This window comes from Callorhinus ursinus, unplaced genomic scaffold, assembly GCF_003265705.2.
Source record: "Callorhinus ursinus isolate GAN/ISIS: 27379988/994484 unplaced genomic scaffold, GSC_fseal_2.0 scaffold23, whole genome shotgun sequence".
NCBI lineage: Eukaryota > Metazoa > Chordata > Mammalia > Carnivora > Otariidae > Callorhinus > Callorhinus ursinus.
The window spans coordinates 4,414,970-4,436,174 of NW_027397085.1; the positions used below are offsets into that span (position 1 = coordinate 4,414,970).

At 35.8% G+C, this 21,205-nt stretch overlaps 1 protein-coding gene across 2 annotated transcripts in view; it reads left to right on the plus strand.

The window, feature by feature from the left end:
• Positions 1 to 21,205, plus strand: part of CERT1 (ceramide transporter 1) — a 113,471-nt gene that overhangs the window by 37,468 nt on the left and 54,798 nt on the right. For both annotated transcript variants that reach the window (XM_025892654.1, XM_025892653.2), the window contains exons 4-5: positions 17,400 to 17,507; positions 18,307 to 18,445. In XM_025892654.1, coding sequence (XP_025748439.1) covers positions 17,400 to 17,507; positions 18,307 to 18,445 — 247 coding nt within the window. The remainder of the gene's footprint in view (positions 1 to 17,399; positions 17,508 to 18,306; positions 18,446 to 21,205) is intronic.

Here is a 21,205-nt window from a genome sequence, read left to right on the forward strand (position 1 = left end):
CGACTTAAAATATACCAAGTGATATATGTATACCAGACCAGTAATTTTATTTTGATATAGTGTGCTCGCTTTATTGTGTGGAGTGCATTTGTATTCTGCATTTCTCCTTAAGATTGGAGACACTACTAAGTAAACGATTTTTATTTTATTTTTAGAGAGAGAGAGAGAGCCAGCAGGGGGAGGGACAAAGGGAGAGAGCTATAGAGAACCTCAGGAGGCTCCATGCCCAGTGGGCTCCATCCCAGATCCCGAGATCATGACCTGAGGTGAAATCAAGAGTCAGACACTTAACTAACTGAACCACGCAGGCACCCCTAAATAAATGATTTTTAAAAAATAAGGTTTTTGTTGCTGTTTTTTTAATCTCTTGGCCATCTCTCATGTTGTCTTGAGGTCAAATGAGATGGTGTTTGTGAAAATTATTTGAAAACTAAAAGCTGTCTGAATGTAAAGATTAAGATGTTGTTTTTATTGGTTATTTTATTTGGGTTTTATTTGGGTTATTTGGGAAACATACTTTTCTACTAGATGTGTCTGTGTATTATCAAAGGGCCTCTGTGAACATTTTTTGCATGATTAGCTTATCAAAGAAATGTGATAAGCTATTGATGCTATTATTTAAAAGAATCATAAGATTATTCCTAGGATCTTTAATTGCAATAAATGTGATTTTGACTAAACATAGTTTCTTCTTACCATGAAAGAAATATACTCTGCCACCCCTCAAAAAAACTAGCAGCAAGGTTCTCCTGGTACTAGCGGATTTAAGAATCATGTTGAGAGGGGCGCCTGGGTGGCTCAGTCGTTGGGCGTCTGCCTTCAGCTCAGGTCGTGATCCCGGGGTCCTGGAATCGAGCCCCGCATCGGGCTCCCTGCTCCACGGGAAGCCTGCTTCTTCCTCTCCCGCTCTCCCTGCTTGTGTTCCCTCTCTCGCTGTGTCTCTCTCTGTCAAATAAATAAATAAAATCTTAAAAAAAAAAAAAAAGAATCATGTTGAGAAAGTTATGCTGTTTGGCTCCAACAATTTGTTTGTGGTAATCATGACATTCCTTTATTTCCATAAGGGAGAACCTTAGTAGATCTGAAATTTTGGTGATCATGGGCCACGCAGACTTTCCCCACAGTTTGGAAATTATCCAAGGATTGAGGAATCATAGGAAGATACACAGTTAGGGAGGAAGAATCCAAATGGTAATTATTATTAGTGTTTATTTTCTGTAATGGGAATCTGCAGGCAGTTGTTTTGTAATTTAATGTTTATAAATTTATTCATATCCCTTTGTGAAGGCCCACATTCATATCTGAAGCTCTGTTGAATACTTTCAGAAGAAAGGTTAATTCTCAGCCTGAGAAGTTTAGGGATTTCTGAGGAAATGAAGTGGAAAACAATTTTTGGAAGAGAAGATACATATTTTGCTTGAAATGAGATGGAGTATGAAAAAAATTTCTTACCAAAATACTCTCATGGTTGAGCCGCCTAAATGATGCCCAAAACTCACTTTAAAGACCTCTTAAAAACTGTGTTGTTCTTTGCCATAATGAAATAATTTTTCCCATGCTATCTCAGAGTCAACTTGATTTTCGTGCTTTTTCTCTGTTTTTAAGAGCAGTTTCTGCTTATTTGACACTTTAATTTCTTTTGTCTTAAATTTGACATAAGCTTATTAGGAAACTATTTTAGAATAGCTAGATGGCAGAATATACTTGTTCTTAGCACTTCTTAAATATCAAAGTCATGTAAAGTCATATTATCTCTGCCATATTTAATCAACTGTAATACTGGAAAATGTTCTTAACAGATACTAGAAATTCTTTCTATACTTGTCTGCTTTATAAATGATTATCGTATAAACTTAGCTTTGCATTTTGAGTCTGATTTACTTGGCAAAGCCTTAAGAATGCAGATATAAATTTTTAACCACTATTTTTAGTTTAGTTTTGTTTTCATTTATTTAATCTCTACCCCCAACATGGAGCTTGAACTCATGCCCCCGAGATCAAGAGTTACATGCTCCTCTGATTGAGCCAGCCAGGTGCCCCTAGTGTATTATTGTTTGTATAAGTAATTCCATGTGACTGGTGGACTACAACCAGTTCTCTGTTTACCTGTTTGCATCATATCATGGTGATAGAGGGAAGAAGATGGAATCAAATTTTACTTTTCCTTTACATTCACAAGTTCTCATTTTTGAGAGAAGTGCAAGTCTAGCAGCTGCCAGAGTAGTCAAGGGTCTGTCATTTTCTCATAGAAGTTGTAGAAAAACCAAGTTGGGATCACAACTGGACTACATTAACTAGCAAAAAAACTTCCTTATGTTTCTGGATGTTTCTCTCATTAAGCTCAAGAATTTGGTCAGTTCTTACCAGTGGGAGTTAGTTACTAAATTGTTTACAGTAGTAATCTATACATGGTTAGTAAATTTTTTTTTAACACCTAAGTGTAGATCCTGCACACTACCAGCCAGCACTTTTGAGGTTTGAGGTGAAATCAACAAAACAAAATACCAGCCTACTTTAATATTCTTAGTGTTCTGGAATAAAAATAATTTAACTGTCAAGGGCTTTTAAAATAACTTTGTAAGTTTTTGTTAACCTGGAATTTTTGAAAGCTGAATTCACCTGAGCTGACATCTGCATTTTGTACTTCCATATGGTGCCTAAATACTCGGTAAAGTATATCATATAGAAAAGAGGGAATGTCATTAATTTATATCAGCCATGCTCTTTTATCTTTGGAAGGTGTTTACCTTTTACCCAGATGGTAAAAGAGGAATCCAAGGATTATACATTGGTGAAAAAACAAAGATATTTAGGTAGCTAACTTTGTAACCAGTTGAAATATAGCTTGACAACATTTTATGTCAGAAAGACAGGGAGAGCCCTATAGATCAGTAAGAAAAGTTTACACAGCTCAAATAAAAACAAAAATAGCCAAAAGACTTGAACTGGCACTTCACAAAACAGGATATTCAGATGGATAGTAAACATATGAAAAGGTACTCTATGCTGTTAGTCATCAGGAAAATGCAAATTTAAGCCACAGTGAGGTACCACCATCCACCAGGCAGTGTAACTTTAAAAAATAAGAAGAAGAAATAAAAAGAAAAAAAGGACTTAATACCACCTGTTGGTGAGGATGTGGAGCAACAGGTGTAAAATGGTGCAAATGCTTTGGGAAACACTTTTGCAATATCTGCTAATGCTGAACATAGTTGTCCAGATCAGATGAATATTGAAAATTTGAGAAGATCACACAGGTATTGATGTCATAGGTCCATTTATTTTAATTAAGCTTTTTAGGTTACAGGGAATACAGGCCAATCCATGTTAACCTTGAGAAATGGGAATATTGCCATGAACCAAGAAAAATTGTAGTGCGCTACCTGCAAAGAAAACTGGATCTGTATACTTAACTCTGAGTGTTGTTATTGTTAACAAAACTCAGTTACTCTGTCACCCACCTCTCCCACCTACAGTTATAGCTTAGTTTCATTCTGTTTTCCTCTTTCATAGTTCCTGTTTAACAATAACTTTTGCTCTCCCGTCCTCTTAGTTTCTTTTTTCTTGGTTTGTCATGACCTTTTCCTGTTTGGTTTCTTTTCAGCTTCAGCTCCTACTCCTCACTGCTCGAATCTCTTGGCATTTTTCAAAGTGAATGTCTTAAGAAAATCTGATTGCCCTATCACTCCAGGTTACTATGAATTGGCCACTCTTGGTCCATTTATAATTAATTGCATATTTACTTGTGCTTAAAAGGTAAGGTGGGATTGGCAGTTATACAAATAATAATGTTCTGAAAATGTAATGTATAATTTTGTATAGCATTTACCAAATTTGCAAGTTTTTATAATACCACATATTTGCTGATGTGGGAAACAAAGGCAAAAGAAAAAAATTAAATTTCCTTACTGCCTATAGCCCATTGACAAGTCCTTAAAACAGGCAGAGTGACATTTCTCTAGAAACTTGGCTGCCTCAATGTTAATACTTTCCTAGGGGTAGGGGCGCCTGGGTGGCTCAGTCGTTGAGCGTCTGCCTTCGGCTCGGGTCATGGTCCCAGGGTCCTGGGATCGAGCCTCATATCGGGCTCCCTGCTCCGCGGGAAGCCTGCTTCTCCCTCTCCCAGCCCCCTGCTTGTGTTCCCTCTCTTGCTGTCAAATAAATAAATAAAATCTTAAAAGAAAAAAAAAGTACATCAATGGAACATATGCTTGGAGGATGATTACCAACATGTATCTTAGAGGGTAGAGAAAAAGGAAGTTTCCAATGGAATTTTTATACGTTAAGGGAGACTTACAGGATCCTGTAGGATCATGATAATGTTAAGCTAAAATTACCTTTTGCCTTTAGCAAAGTATTTTTTTTTAAAGATTTTATTTATTCATTTGACAGAGAGAAACACAGAGAGGGAACCCAGGGAGGGCGTCAGTCACACATCACAACCCCAGTGCAGGTCTTGCTGCCCACCAGGTCCTGTCCCTGTGCTTTAATAAAACTACTTTTTTGCACCAGAGACATCTCAAGAATTCTCTCTTGGCTGTTGGCTCCGAACCCCATTTTCTACATCACTTGCCACTGACAATTTAGATGAATATTACTCTATTCTTTATTAGTCTATAATTAGCTTACAAAATGTTTCTTTAGATAAGAGAGATTTTTAAAAGATAATCTAGAGTTCAATAACTGTCCTATATTATTACTGTAGAAATTATTAAAATGAGGCTTTATGCTACAAAAGTCATTTTTTTACAGTTTTTGTATTTGAATTTTTATTTAATCAGGAGGGAATATTTCTGACAGTCACCAAGACAGATGGGATTCTGTTTTTTCTGGTTGATGGTAGAAAAGTAATGGTGGGTGGCATGGCTTACGCATTTGACATCAGTGGAAACTATTCTGTAATTTTACTTGCTGGGTTTATTGGCCATTATCTGGGAGAAAATATTTCCTAGAAAAATCAAAGAACACAAAACAGCTCTTCTTCATCAAATCTTTTTAGCTAATAGCCTAAAAAAAGATTTTGCTCACATGGTCTTTATTGTCTGGTAAATATTCTGGGTTGGTTTGGAATTGCAGGATGAAAGATAGCTTTGGGTTAGAAACAGTAAGAATAGGTAGCAAAATAAATAAGTATCCTATAGGTTAAAATGTTATCCTAGCTGAAAACAATTCTTGTCATTTTTCAGTCATGGAAAGCCCATGACCTTGACAGACAAGATAATATGGTTGATAGGAATTCTATCACTGTTCATTTTCCAGCCCCTTTTTCTTTTCAGAAACATCCCTTTGGTCTGTAGAGGGATAGAGGAGTAATTAGGTATTGTCATCATTTAATTCCCTTTCTGTGTTTTCCCATTGCCATTCTTTAGTTCTGGTCTCTCAGTGACTCGTTTGGATAAATTCTCCAGCTTTCTAACTGCTTTTAAGTCTTGTTCCTCTTAAAATCCTATCTAGTATAGCCAGAGTAATTCTTTAAAAATAGATATCTGATTCTTTACTTCTGATTTTAAATCCTGTTTGGCTTCCTATTTCCCATAAGATCAAGTCCATACTATGCTTATAAGGCACTGTTAGAGGGAGAAGTAGAATTACACCAAACTCCTATCAGCATCCATATTCATTTACTATCCATTATTTAAAATGTGTTACATCAGGATTGCTGTAATGGGAGTCTTTTGTTCTAGCATATCTCTGTTGTAAGGAGGTATTACCTGTTTTGAAATAGTGGAACTTGAAGAAATAGACAAGGAAATAAGACATGTGCCTCACAGTGAAGAAATCTTTAGCAATACTTTGTAGTATTTATATCATAAGTGCTTGATAAATGTAAGCTACTGTATTCCCCCTTCACCCCCAACACAGGCAGGATTTTCCTTTATATTGCTACTCTAGGAACACTTAAGAGGGGAAAATAAATTTTTAAAAAGCTAGCAGCAGACGTAACAAAGTATCAGTAGTACTCTTTTAACTTTCTTATTTTATGGTTTGCCCCCCAAAAAACGGGCCAATGCATATTTTCTTTCAGAAGGAAATTCCGCAGGCATGGGATAAAAAAGGCATAATTCTATTCTTTTTATCTAATTGCAAAGAGGGGATAGTGGCAAAACAGTTATTGTTGCTTTTTGAAGCTCCCTTAAACGTCCCAGTAAGAGAAAAACCAGGTTTTACAAATGTTTAAGAAGTATTTGCAGGTTTATTGAAATGTAAGATTATAATTAGCCAAGGAAACTGGAATTCTTAGAATCCTAAATTCTTCTCCGCAAAGATCCTGAAAGAAATACATGCACATAAAATGGTCAGCAGATGAACATTCTTTTTTATTCTGGGACTTTGGCCCCAAACCTAAAATTTCCAAAAAAGGCATGTATTCCTTTTTAGGGAGTAGGGGAGAAATTGAGATCTCTATCAAACATGAAAAAATACCTATAACTTATTACTGAGTGGAAGAAAAGCTACAAAACAGTATAGTATCATTTATGTACAAATGTGAGGCTGTACATGCAAAGAAGTATCTGGAAGAAGGAACATTGGTCATTTCTAAATGGCCTAAATTTTCTTTTTTGTAGTTTTCAGTATTGTCTATATTGTTTGAAATATTTACAGTAAACATATATCACCTCTACAAAAATAAAAAAGCAATGGAACACATTTTTAATCTACCTCACTTAAAAAGGGTCATAAAAACTAATAGTACTGGTAAAGTTATAGTGAAATGACGACCTGCATATTCTGCCCATGGAATGTACATCAGTGCACTCTTTTTGGAAAGTACATGACAGGAGGTATCAAAAGTGCTCATACCCTTAAATCTAGCAATTCTACTTCTGAGAAACTATCATAAAAACACAACTCACCTGCAGAAAAATGCTTTATGTAGGAAGGCAATAAATACTAAATGCAAAGACCAAAAAAATCTACAGGCCTAATAATTGGCCTAATAAATTCCAAAATTATAGTACAATAAAACACTAACAAAGCTATATTATAAGGAGAAAATTATATTAGATGGAAAGGAAAACAGGATATAAACTTTATCTCAGGGGCTCCTGGATGGCTCAGTCAGTTGTGTCTGCCTTCAGCTCAGGTCATGATCCCGGAGTCCTGGGATCAGGCTCCCTGCTCGGCAGGGAGTCTGCTTCTCCCTCTCTGCTGCTCCCTCTGCTTGTGTTCCCTCTCTCGCTGTGTCTCTCTCTGTTAAATAAATAAAATCTTTAAAAAAAAAAAAAAAGAAAAGAAACTTTATCTCAATAAGATTTTGAGGGGGAAATGTACAGAGAATAAGGAAATACACCACAGTGAAGAATAACCCTCTCAATTAAAAAGATTGAAGGTAGTTTTGTACTTTTTTCCTTATAACAGGCAGGTACTACTTTTAAAAACTAGAGTGGGAGTGGGGCAATAAAATCTAATCAGTAGAACTATTTTCAGGATTGGTTTTAAAAAGAGATTTGAAAGAAATAGAAGCAAAGTCTCTGGATATTGAGACAATGTAGCATAATGATTAACATCATGGGCACTTGAATCTGGAATTAAATCCTGGCTCCCTTACTTACCTGTTGTGTGACTCTGAAGACATTAAATAAAATCACCTGTAAAATGGATATAGTAATAGTACCCATTTCACATAGGCTATTATAAGAATTAAATGAGATAATGTACTTAAAGTGTTGGCATCGTGCCTGAGACAAAGTAAATACCCCAAGTTTAGCTTTTACTGTTGTTAAAATGCATTCAAGGTGGCTTTCTGGAATTAATATCTAAAACTTTTTTTTTAGAAAGTTACTCAACCCTCATCAGCTCTCCTCTCAGAGCAAAACAGAAAAGATCTCCCTATCCCTTAGTATTTGTTTTCTAAAACTAGGGTGGAAAAAATTGTTTAACAGACTGTCTTTATACCACTTAATTTGATAGTTATCTAGTTATTTCTTACCTCTATTTTAATGTCACAGAAAAAAGACAGTTGGACCTCCAGACTCCCTTAAAGGAGGAATTTTTTTAAAAGATAAGTCTGAATTTCAGAGTGTCAAAATTCTTTAGAATAGTGATTATCTTTTGTGTCACCGATTGTGACAAACAGCTTTTAGTACAAAGGAAGTACTTGGTAGCTTACTAATTTCCCCTTTAGCTATAAGGATGCATTATGGAATCCAAAGCCCCAAATTGTAAGTGCAAGAAAGGGAGTTCTGAAGTCAAGAAAAGAGTGGGGGTAGCTGTTGTTACTCTCTACTTCTGTGGTACCATATTGTATTTGGGCATTTTTGTAGTACTTTGGATTGTAATAGGCAGTGTCTAATTTCCTTATTTAACATTATTTGAACACTTAACTAGGGTGTGTGACAAGGCCCTGTTTAACACCTCCAGTTTCATCTCACTACAACACTTGGCCTGTTTAGATATTTCTGTAAAGGAAAGCTCATCTCGTGTTCCAGTAGAAGAAAATGCAAAATAAATAATCAAGTTCCATAAACGACCTTCAAATGATCTGTGTGATACTGGCTTTTAAATTATGATACAAGAATGGGATCTGAAAAGAAAAGAATCTTTCTGGGACTAATCTGAGCAAATGTTCTATTTTCCAGTATTATTTGAAAAAAATATCTTGAGAGTAAGCAAATATTCTACTTAGTGGAGTGCTGCTGGGATTTAGGCAGTTTAGAATATGATAAAATCCTCTCTACTACCATCTTCTTAAATATATTTTAAATTTTCTTTGATTCATAAGGTGATGTAATTCCTGGGAATTATTCTGAGTTGACCTTCTCCTCATATGGTACATTATATCAGTGAGTTGTGTTTTATCTTTCCATCTGGTTCAACAAAGGACTGCCTTACATTTGGCCTTCACTGCGTATGTGCATTTTCAGCCTATGTTTAGGTATTCAGGTTTAATACAGAGAATTACAGTCCTAGACTACTCATATCATTTTTTTCCTCATTAAACTTTTGTTTTAATGGGTCTCAAAATTCTGTGACAGATTTTTGGTCAAGTTGTTTCCATTAAAAAGTACTGATTTTAAAAACTAATAACTTAAAACTGCCACACACACACACAAAAAACATGGTCCACAAAACATTCTCCTTTCCTTCTGAAGGTTTTACGATGCATTGTTATCATTAACCAGTCTTTTACTATTAAACTTGGCCAATTGACACAAACAGTTCTGAGACCGTTCTTCCACCACTGATTAAGACTGGGGTGGCAGGTATTGGGGATAATATTCATTTAGCCTTCTGAGCTTTCTGGGCAGACTTGGTGACCTTGCCAGCTCCAGCTGCCTTCTTGTCCACTGCTTTGATGACACCCACAGCAACCGTCTGTCTCATGTCACGAACAGCAAAACGGCCCAGAGGAGGATAGTCAGAGAAGCTCTCAACACACATAGGTTTGCCAGGAACCATATCAACAATGGCAGCATCACCAGATTTCAAGAACTTGGGACCATCTTCCAGCTTTTTTCCAGATCGACGATCTATTTTCTCCTTCAGCTCAGCAAACTTGCAAGCAATGTGAGCCGTGTGACAATCCAGCACAGGTGCATATCCAGCACTGATTTGGCCTGGATGGTTCAGGATAATCACCTGAGCCGTGAAGCCAGCTGCTTCCATTGGTGGGTCATTTTTGCTGTCACCAGCCACATTGCCACGACGAACATCTTTGACAGATACGTTGACATTGAAGCCCACATTGTCCCCAGGAAGAGCCTCACTCAAAGCTTCATGGTGAGTTTCAACAGACTTTACTTCAGTTGTAACATTGACTGGAGCAAAGGTGACCACCATCCCAGATTTAAGAACACCAGTCTCGACTCGGCCCACAGGGACAGTACCAATACCACCAATTTTGTAGACGTCCTGGAGAGGCAGACGCAAGGGCTTGTCAGTTGGACGAGTTGGTGGCAGGATGCAATCCAGAGCTTCAAGCAGTATGGTTCCACTGGCATTCCCATCTTTACGGGTGACTTTCCATCCCTTGAACCAAGGCATGTTAGCACTTGGCTCCAGCATGTTGTCACCGTTCCAACCAGAAATTGGCACAAATGCTACTGTGTCGGGATTGTAGCCAATTTTCTTAATGTAGGTGCTGACTTCCTTAACGATTTCCTCGTATCTCTTCTGGCTGTAGGGTGGCTCAGTGGAATCCATCTTGTTAACACCAACAATTAGTTGTTTTACACCCAGTGTGTAAGCCAGAAGGGCATGCTCACAGGTCTGCCCATTCTTGGAGATACCGGCTTCACATTCACCAACACCAGCAGCAACAATCAGGACAGCACAGTCAGCCTGAGATGTGCCTGTAATCATGTTTTTGATAAAGTCTCTGTGTCCTGGGGCATCAATGATGGTCACGTAATACTTGCTGGTCTCGAACTTCCACAGGGAGATATCAGTGGTGATACCACGTTCACGTTCAGCTTTCAGTTTATCCAAGACCCAGGCATACTTGAAGGAGCCCTTTCCCATCTCAGCAGCCTCCTTCTCAAATTTTTCGATAGTTCTTTTGTCGATCCCACCACACTTGTAGATCAGATGACCAGTAGTGGTAGACTTGCCCGAATCTACGTGTCCAGTGACGACGATGTTGACGTGAGTCTTTTCCTTTCCCATTTTGGTTTAGGTTGAGCGGTGGTTTCCACGACACCTGTGTTCTGGCGGCAAACCCGTTGCGAAAAGCTACTCATATTATTTTAAAGATAAGAAAATTAAGCCCAAGAAGATAGTGACTGACTTGTAGAGTTTTTAGTGGTTATAGTGATACTAGAACCTTCTCTTTTATCCTTGGGTTCTTGCAACTTCGGAGGCAGCTGCTCTGTGGGGCGGTGGGGGTGGTGGTGTCCATAAGTATTTAAAAGGCTAAGTAGATGAGATTTTAATGTTTACGGGCATGAAATTGTTATGCCAAATTTTCTTATCTCAAATAATATGTTTATGTTTACTTAGACAAAAATAGAATTGTTGCCACTGCAGCTTACATGATATTTTAAAGTTATAAAATCTTAAAAAAAAAAAGTGTCTTGCTTCTCATGTGGTTTGCTTTAAAATAATACTGAATGTAAGGTGTATGGATGCTCACAGCTTAGCAAGCTTATTTGGTTATATTATGGGTTTCAGAATTTTAATTTCTGGAAAATGCTCCATTGTTTTTATATTAGCATTTAATCTTGTATATTCTCTCTTTCCATAGTTAAAATGGAAGGAGACAGCATAGTTGGGGGCAGAGGGAACTATGCCACTAATAACTAGATGATTTTTGACACCATAAGGAAGTTACTTCATTTCTGTCTCAATTTCTTTGCTTTGTTTCTTGCTGGAGAGTATTATTAGGAAAAAGGATAAGCTTTTCAAAAGGTGGATGCTGTTAAAATAAGTCAGCCTTTTTGCTATATTTTTTAACCACTGCCTTTGGAGTCTAGATGGGATGATGAACAGATTGTATAAAATTATAACATAAGTTTTCTCTCTCATATGATTAAGCCAAAATACAAAATTTAATTGTGACTTTGAGGAAGTTTTCTTTTTAAAGCAGTTCTTAGGTATTTCTGTTGTTTTATTAAATTCATAACTTTGAACCATGATTTAATTTATTGCCTTTAATTTTTCTCAAAAAGTCAAGATACAGAGGGTAAAGGTAACACATAAAGGAATTAATCTAGAGGTTACTATTGTACTTTGACCAGTAGTAACCTTTGTATCCGTTTTCCAAGTATACTGCTACTTGGAAAATGCTACTGATCCCCTCTAGTGGCCAAAAGATTGCGGGTTTTTTTGTTGTGAGGGTTTTTTTGGTTTTAATAAAAAGGAATATTATAATAAAGATGTGGTCTCATTGTAGTATTTAAAAGCAATAAACCTTGTTCTATATAGGACGTGTATAATTAAGTGTTTCTCTGAACAAAAATAGCATTCTTTGTTTATGCAAAACATGTTCAGGAATCTGGCTTATAAACACACAAATTGGGAAAGAAGGATATTTTTGCAAAGTAACTATTTGAATTCCACATTATTAATTTTAGATAGAATTTTGTGTTTTCAAAATATTATATATTGGTAATTAGTGGTTTTAAGTAAGCTCAACTTCTTTTTTCTTGTGGAACAGTGAGTGGGATTAAGAAAAAGCCAGCATACCTTTGAAGTATTAGTCCCAAAATCATACCAATGAGGTTTTGAAAGCATGGTACAATTTTTAAGAACATTTAACAGAATATCAATTGTGGCAGTAAAGTAATTTTTTCCCATTTCCATCCTTGTTTCCCTCACCCCACTTTGCCTTCAAAAAGCATACCTTATAAATTCAGGATGAGTATTGTTGCCTTCAGAGTGAACATCTTGGAAAGCCAAAGGAGATGTCAGAAACATTGCCCCTTTTCAGAATAGTTTTATAACTTTTTTAGAAATATTTTTAGCACCTATGACCAAATATTTTTAAAATATTGATATCTTTGATGATAGATTAGATTTTTTTAGAGAAATCTAAAACTAAATGAGAGCCACATTATGTGAATAAGAAAGGCAGTCAAGCTTAACTATGCAGTTTGAAGATATTTCTTTAAAGTAATGAGAGTATTCTTTTTTTTTTTTTTTTTAAGATTTTATTTAGTTATTTGACAGAGACACAGTGAGAGAGGGAACACAGGCCGGGGGGTAGTAGGAGAGGGAGAAGCAGGCTTCCCAGCCAGGGTCCTGGGATGGAGCCCCACATCAGGCTCCCTGCTCGGCGGGAAGCCTGCTTCTCCCTCTCCCACTCCCCCTGCTTGTGTTCCCTCTCTCGCTGTGTCTCTGTCTGTCGATTCCAGGACCCTGGGATCATGACCTGAGCCGAAGGCAGCCGCTTAACGACTGAGCCACCCAGGCGCCCCAGTAATGAGAGTATTCTTTAATTTTTATTTTGTGACTCTCAAAAATGATTTGATCCATTTTGTGGCTATGTCATAAAATTACTCTAAATGTTGTGGTAATACTGTCAGGAATGTTTTCTGCAATGTCAGTATCATTGGCACAATTATAGACATTCCTAGAATGAGTAGATTTTAAACAGTGAGGATACGTCTGTGTGAATATATGTATATTTAACATTTATTTGTATTTAAGTTACCTTTGTGCAGTTGTTGACTGAAATAGTGTGACAAATGAATATCCGTTATTGAAATTGGATAATAGCACAATTGCTTATAGTTTATTTCTTTTTCCTTGGAATGATTTTTTATGCTTCATAATGGAATTTATTTAAGTGAAACTTTATTAAAGGTAGAAATACAATTACACTAACAGTTATTAGCCATTACTTAAAATGTACAACACTATCAGTTATTGCTGTTAGAGTCTTTTTTCTATCATGTCTTAGTTGTGAGGAAATATTACTTGTTTTGAAATAGTGTAACCTGAAAAAATAGACGAGGAGATAAGTATGTTTTATGGTGAACAAACCTTTAGAAAAACGTGGTATTTCTGTTTTGTTTCAAGATCTTAAAAGAAAAGATCTTTAAAAAATAAGTAGTTTTTACTTCCTCTAAGACTCATTGACAAAAAGCAACTAGATGGAGAGTGTAGATTTATTTGGATTTAAATTTCAAATTGTATGGTTTTGAATATTTTGCAAATAAATAATCCAAAATCTATTTTAATACTATAAAATTTCGATTGTAAATTAGAGGATGGTTCTGTATTTAAATAGGAAATTCAGATTAATTTCTGTTTAGAAATGAATGACACATAGGTATCTAAACAACTGAGAAGTACCTTATGTTATTATTCTGTTACTGGTAGATTCTTCTTATTTTTAACTCCAGTCTTCAGTATTTAAATCTAATGAGAAACTTTACCAAACCAATACGATTAAAGTGTAGAAAGACTACACTTAGTTAGTGTTATTGTCAAAAGAGAGGAGAAGAAACTAGAGCCATTTTAGGTAAAGAACCTAGTAGCTTAGGACACAGTATTTCAAAAGTCTTACTTTTTGTGAGCTATATGATTGGTGTAATTAGAATTCTCTTTTGGTGGGATTCTATTATATGGAAACACGCTTACCTTTTTCCCTTTATTTTATTGAAGTACAATTTACATTCTTAAAATGTATCCATTTTAATTGGACAGTTGAGTTTGGACAGTTGTAATCTGTACCCCCAAATTTTCTTGTGCCTCTTTGTAACCATTGCCCCCATTGCTCCCTGGCCTACTTCTTTTGTCATAGATTAGTTTTATCTTCTTCTAAAAAAACAAAATCAATTTTCTTAAATTGCGCTAAAATCAAATTTCTTAAATGCACTAAAATAAAGTGCATGCTTTACCCTTTCATTAATTTTTTCTGGCAAAAAATACTTATTTTGCTTCATCACTAAAACATTGCTTTGCTTTGAGATGAGGAGTGGTAAGTCTTGGAGAAGAGCTTTGATTCCAGGCAGTCTTAAGTTTATATGTAATTTGTTAGTAAATTGATAGTTAAAAATGTATTGCACTATAATTCATAGAGTTTTTATATAAACAAGCATTATTGAAGTATGACAATTTCACTTTGAATGTTTGGCAAACATTATATCCTGGAAGTTTGAATTTTAGGAGACTACTGGTTTTCACATGGGTAAATTTCTAGTCTCTTTGCCTAAGGTACTTATTTCTTTTCCATGAGCTGTTGTGTGCTCTTTTGGTTGTGGATTCCTCTTCCTCCTTTCTCACTCTTCCTCCCTCCTTTTCCTTCTTCTTCCTGGAATAATAAACTTAAGTTAAATGAAGTGTTACTGAACTGGAAAAATATTCTGAACTAGTATTAATATCATTTACATAAAAATGAGAGCACGAACATTTTATTTATTAAATCGGTATAAAAATTTAATGTTCTTATACCTAAAAGAATGTTTTTCAGTTAGAATGATGTCTTGGGCTGATGAATGGATAAAGAAGACACACACAATGGAATATTACTCAGCCATCAGAAAGAATGGAATCTTTCCGTTTGCAGTGATGGGGATGGAGCTAGAGTGTATTATGCTAAGCAAAATAATTGTCAGAGAAAGACATACCATATGGTTTCACCTCATAATGTGGAATTTAAGGAACAAAACAGATGAACATATGGGAGGGGGTTAAAAAGAGAGGGAAACAAACCATAAGAGACTCTTACCAGTAGAGAACAAACTGAGGGTTGATGGAAGGAGGGGGATGGGGGATGGGCTAGATGGGTGATGGGTGTTAAGGAGGGCACTTGTGATGAGCACTGGCTGTTTTATGTAAGTTTTGAATCACTGCATTCTACTCCTGAAACCAGTATTGCACCATATGTTAACTAACTAGAGTTTAAATTAAAAATTTGAAAAGGGAAAAAAAAGAATGATGTCTTGGGTAAACCAATAGCTGTATAGGAAATGTAATGGATTTTCAGGAACTAGAACACAGAGTATGTAAAATATCAGTGGAAATAGTTTCTATAATATATTGTACTTAATTTTAATGATTCCTAATCTTAATCTTGAAAATCAGATAAGCTAAAAAAAAACTTCTAATTGTTGCTACTGGGTGTGATACCGAAAATGATTAGATATTATTTTACCTCTTGAGTTTAGTGACTAGAACTAAAGTTATTCATAGTTGTTTTTAAAAGTAACTGTAGAAAGTAAGCAAAGATCCAGAATACTTGAGCAGGTTTTTCAGGTACTTGGAAGTTACTTTTTTCAAATGTTCAGTTCTTTCGTCTATATCATTAGTACTGCTTTTGTCTTAACAAAGGTGGGCTATAAAATTGGTGCTCCGAAGAATGCCAACCCCAAGTATTATAACAGTGTGGAGTTTAACTGTACCCCAATATCCAGGAGTTCAATTAACTATCTTCCATGGTGTGATTACTTAACAGACTGACAAAATTGACAACTTTCTTTTTTTTTATTTTTTAAAGATTTTATTTATTGGGGCACCGGGGTGGCTCAGTCATTTGGCGTCTGCCTTCAGCTCAGGTCATGGTCCCAGGGTCCTGGGATCAAGCCCCGCATCAGGCTCCCTGCTCAGCGGGGAGCCTGCTTCTCCCTCTCCCACTCCCTCTGCTTGTGTTCCCTCTCTCGCTGTATCTCTCTCTGTCAAACAAATAAATAAAATCTTAAAAAAAAAAGATTTTATTTATTTGAGAGATAGAGCAGGTGCACAAGGTGGGGGGGAGGGGCAGAGGGAGAGGGATAAGTAGCCCCATGCAGAGATTGACACAGGGACATGGGGATCAATTCCAGGACCCTGAGATCACGACTGGAGCCGAAATCAGACACTTAACTGACTGAACCACCCAGGCACCCCGAAATTGGAAACTTTCTTTCTGCCATGAACTGTTGAAGTGACTACAAAAATTTTTAAAAGATACAGTCTTCTAGAAGATCCAACTCTGATTGTAATTACAAAATGTAAGCTATAATAGTCGAGTGGTAAATGCCGTATCATGATATAGAATGGTTGAGAATATGGAGACAAACTGCCTGGTATAAAAAGAAAGGTTTCAGGGTGCCTGGGTGGCACCTCGTAAAGCGTCTACCTTGAGTCATGATCCCAGGGTTCATGGGCTCCCTGCTCAGCGGGAAGCCTGCTTCTCCCTCCCCCACTCCCCCTACTTGTGTTCCCTCTCTTGCTGTCTCTTTCTGTCAAATAAATAAATAAAATCTAAAAAAAATTTTAAAAAAGGCTTCACTGAGACAGTATATTTGAGCTGTGTCAGGTTAAGTGATTAACCTATAAAGAAATAGTACTGAAAGTTTTTTTATTATCTTTTTAGCCTTATTCTGTCCAGTTTTTTTTATTGTGGTAAAATATACATAACAATTTGTTCATTTTAGCCATGTTTAAGTGTACAATTCTGTGACATGAAGTTCACTTATGTTGAACATCACCATCCATCTCCAGAACTTTTTCATCTTCTCCAACAAAAACCCTGTGCCTGTTAAATTCCTTCTCATTTCCCCCTCCCTCTAGTCCCTAGTAACTACTGTCCTACTTCATCCTTATGAATTTGCCTACTCTAGGTAGTTTTCCTGTTATTAAACACTCTCAGCCCACTAGCCCAACATGTTGTTATTCAGTAAATTTCTAAATTAACTGGCAGTTAGGAATGGAAAGGCATTACTAACGCCAGTGGCTTGGTAATATTTCTTGAATGGACTCAAAACTGCTAATTATTGTTATTAATAACCCTATTGATTTGTAGGAAAACTTTCGTTTTTTCCTGTTTTTTTTCCAGTTTTATTGATATATAATTGACATATAACATTGTATTAAAGTATACAACATAATAATTTGATATATGTATATATTGTGAAATGATTACCATGATAATTTTAGTTAACATCCAACACCTCACATAGTTACAACTTTTCTTCTTGTGATGATTAAGTACTTTCTGCTTAATTTTTTTTCACCTAGTTTACTTTCATTTTTAGACTGAATCTGGGTATGGGTCTGAATCCAGCTTACGTCGACATGGCTCTATGGTGTCACTGGTGTCTGGAGCAAGTGGTTATTCTGCAACATCCACCTCTTCATTCAAGGTTTGTGGTTATGTATGCTTTAAGGCAGCATAGAGTTTAATACTGAATGTTGTGAAAAGAACTTATGTGATAGTTTTTTGAAAGAAATTTTCTACAGTGTAATTTATTTTATGTTATGGAATAGTTTTTAAGGGGCAAAATCATGATTCTTAGAAATATAAAATGAACATATCAGATTTTATTTCTTTCCTTAATGAGTTAAGATATAAAGAAAAATTGGTTCAAGGGAGAATATAAGGAATATTGAAAGGATTTTGCTAATATATGCAAAGCTGGTCAGTATTCAGAGATTAGTAACTAAGTATATCCACTGGACAAAGTTCATTTGTACCTATATGGAATCGAATCATTTACGTTACTCTCAGTCTTCTACTACTTAAAGAGTTGTAAAGTAGCTCCATTGCAACGAAATCAAAGATTCTGTTTGACCAAACAACACCCTCTTAAGAGTTGTGTAGATGACACTCACCATTCCTTTGGAAGGTCACCCAGTAACATATTTGCCCAAAGTCTTACACAATTTTTTCTCGCGGTGTTTAATTTGAAAATATTAAATGTTATATTAGCAAATTGTCAGACTTACTGCTGCCTTATTTCCTTCAAGCTTATCACTGTCAAGCCACTAATTAGTCATGTTCAAGTCTATTCCTGGAAGTATTATATTGAACCTGACAGCTCTCCTTACCCCATTCTCTCAATAATAAGATGTACACCTTAAAAGGTGATGAAATATCATAGGAGTAAATCATTTCCAGTTTTATTAACTTGGATTTCATGCCCCCTTTTATGTGTTTTACAGAAAGGCCACAGTTTACGTGAAAAATTGGCTGAAATGGAAACCTTTAGAGATATCCTATGTAGACAAGTTGATACTTTACAGAAGTACTTTGATGCCTGTGCTGATGCTGTCTCCAAGGATGAACTTCAAAGGGATAAAGGTTAATTAGGCTATTACCACTATTTTTACTTGGAGAATGAATGGATTTAAAGCCTCTTGATCTTAAAGGGTAATGTCTTTAACTGATAAAGGTAATTATAGTCACTTTTGCTGAAAACTCCCAATGTAACAGATTTTGGTGTCCATATAACTTATATACTTTAATAATGCATCCTAAGTAATCTGATCCCCCCATACCAGATACAACTGAAATTTTTTAAGTGATTTTTAAACTCTTTATTCCATTAAAAAATATATCTATCATCTTGGTAACATGGGACATTTCACATGATCATGTCTAATAAATTTACCCCATGGGGCACCTGGCTGGCTCATTCAGTAGAGCATATGACTCCTGATCTCAGGGTCATGAATTCAAGCCCCACATTGGGCCTAGAGCTTATTTAAAAAAAAAAAAAAAAAAAAAAGATTGTACCCCATCATGAGTCTTAGAGAGAAGCATGTTTATGTTAAATCCTCCAAGTCTGAAATCAATCCATCTCTTTTTTCCACTCTTCCTTCTCTTCTTCTCCCTTTATTTTTCTCTTCACATTTCTCTCCCCATCCCTTCCTCTGGCCTTTTTCTCATAGAAGAAGAAACCAATAATGGAGCTACATAGAGATTTAAAAATAATATTTAGTGAACTTTTTATTTAAGCAAGATGATCTTCTTTTAACTTACTCATAATGTGAGTTTTTAAGTTATATTTTTGTTGTTACTGCTAAAGATATTACTGTTAACATCTGTTCTTCATTTTTCCTTTTATTTGCCGTGAAGGCAAAAATGAATTACTCATAGCAGTATTACTAAATAGCACTAAGTATAACTAGGTTACTTGACATGGTTTCATTTCTTGGTTTTATTAAATATGTTTGATCTGAGTTCAGATTCTTTGGTCTTCTCTCTTCTTTTTCCTCCTTTTGCCTTCTTTTGGATTGAGTATTTTTAAAATAATTTTTATTTGTTATGTCCTTTGTTGGCTTTTTAGTTATAACTCTTTGTTATTTTAGTGGCTACTGTAGGGTTATAGTATGTACATTTAACTACACATAGTCTGCCTTCAGGTAACATACCACTTCCAACATAGTATAAGAACCTTACAATTATGTGTTTTAATTTTTCCCCACTACTGAGGCAAGAGTCTTCAGTGTTCTCTAACCAGTAGCCTATGAATTACGAGGTTTTCCAGTCTGTGTTGTGGAAACAGGAACTTTTCCCTGTACCATGTAGTTTTGGATACTGTCCCTGGAATTTTTTCATATGGTTCTTTCCCTGACCTCTATAGTTTCTTCACTTGTATGTGCTAACAGTACTCTACTGAATTCTCAAGGGGACCTTCTGTTTTCTCTGGAATTCTTTCTCTGTACAGGTCTCTCGTCTGTAGTCCTCTGTCTGACCTCCATTTGCCTTTGTCTTTCTGTACTGTCATCTACTCCTCACCTTAGAGAGTCTGCCAGACTCCTTCTGCTTTCCTCCTTATTCTACCACTTGGAAATTCTCCCGAGACAGTAACCTGGAGCAATCATAGGGCTCATGTTATTTGTTTTCTGACTCTCAGGAATCACTGTCCTTTGTTGCCTAATATCCAATATCTTGAAAACCACTGTTTTGTGTAGTTTCTCCAGTTTTTTAGTTTCATGCTTAGAGGGTAAACCTATTTATTTTACCTTGGTCAGAAGCAGAAGCCCATATTCCTCTTAAAGTACTTAATTTTGTCTAAATTAAGTAGCCTTGAAGTTCTTTATATTTGATATGCTTTAAGTTTTAGGCTCTTTAACATTTGATATTTATTTCTCTAAAAATAAAGGCAGTTGAACTTCTTTCTCCTTCATTAAGAAAAATGTGTGTATTCCTTTTTAATCAAATTAAACACTACACATCATTTTTCATTTGCTTGTAGATAGCCTTTTAAACAAAAACAGGATATATACGGAATTGATTTATTTTTAAGTGATCATATCAATAGTATATAACGTGTCAAGGGCAAAAGTGATAGTGGAAGGAGTAGAAGTTGGGATGCAGTGATAACCAGGTTGTATAGAAGTTTTGAAAAATAATTTTAAACTCTTCATGTTTGAATAAATAGCATCAGTGGTAGACTAACATATATCACAAAGTACTACAGACTAGGTGGCTTAAACAACAGAAATTTATTTTCTCACAGTTCTGGAGGCTTGAAGTCTGAGATGAGTTGTAACCAAGGTTGGTTTCTTCTGAGGGCCATGAGGGAAGGATCTTGTTTAGGTCTCTCTCCTCGGCTGTCTTCTCCCTTTGTCTTCATATCATCTTCCTCCTGTAAGTGCCTGCGTTTAAGTTTCATTCTCTTACAAGGACACTGGCCATATTGGATTAGGACCCACCCTAATGACCTCGGTAAAGATGCTGTATCCAGATAGAGTCACATTCGGAGGTATGGAAGGTTAGGACTTCAACATATGAATGTTGCAGCTACACAGTTCAACCCATAACAACTGATGTCCCTGTAAATGCTATCTTAAGAAAAACTGATGCTTTTAAGAATACATATTAGGTAAAGATGAAATAAGGACATGGACCATAGTTTCCTACTTTGTAGATCAGAGTTGATGAACTGAGTCTAAGGATCTTTCATTAAATTATCAATACTAAGTCTATGACAGCAGTGGATTATGGGTGGTGAATTCATCTACTTTTGTTTGTTTAGCCTTCATGCTAACTTGATAAGTGATTAATCCACTACCTTTACTCTGTATTTACCTTTCCAGTGAGATTTATTCTTTC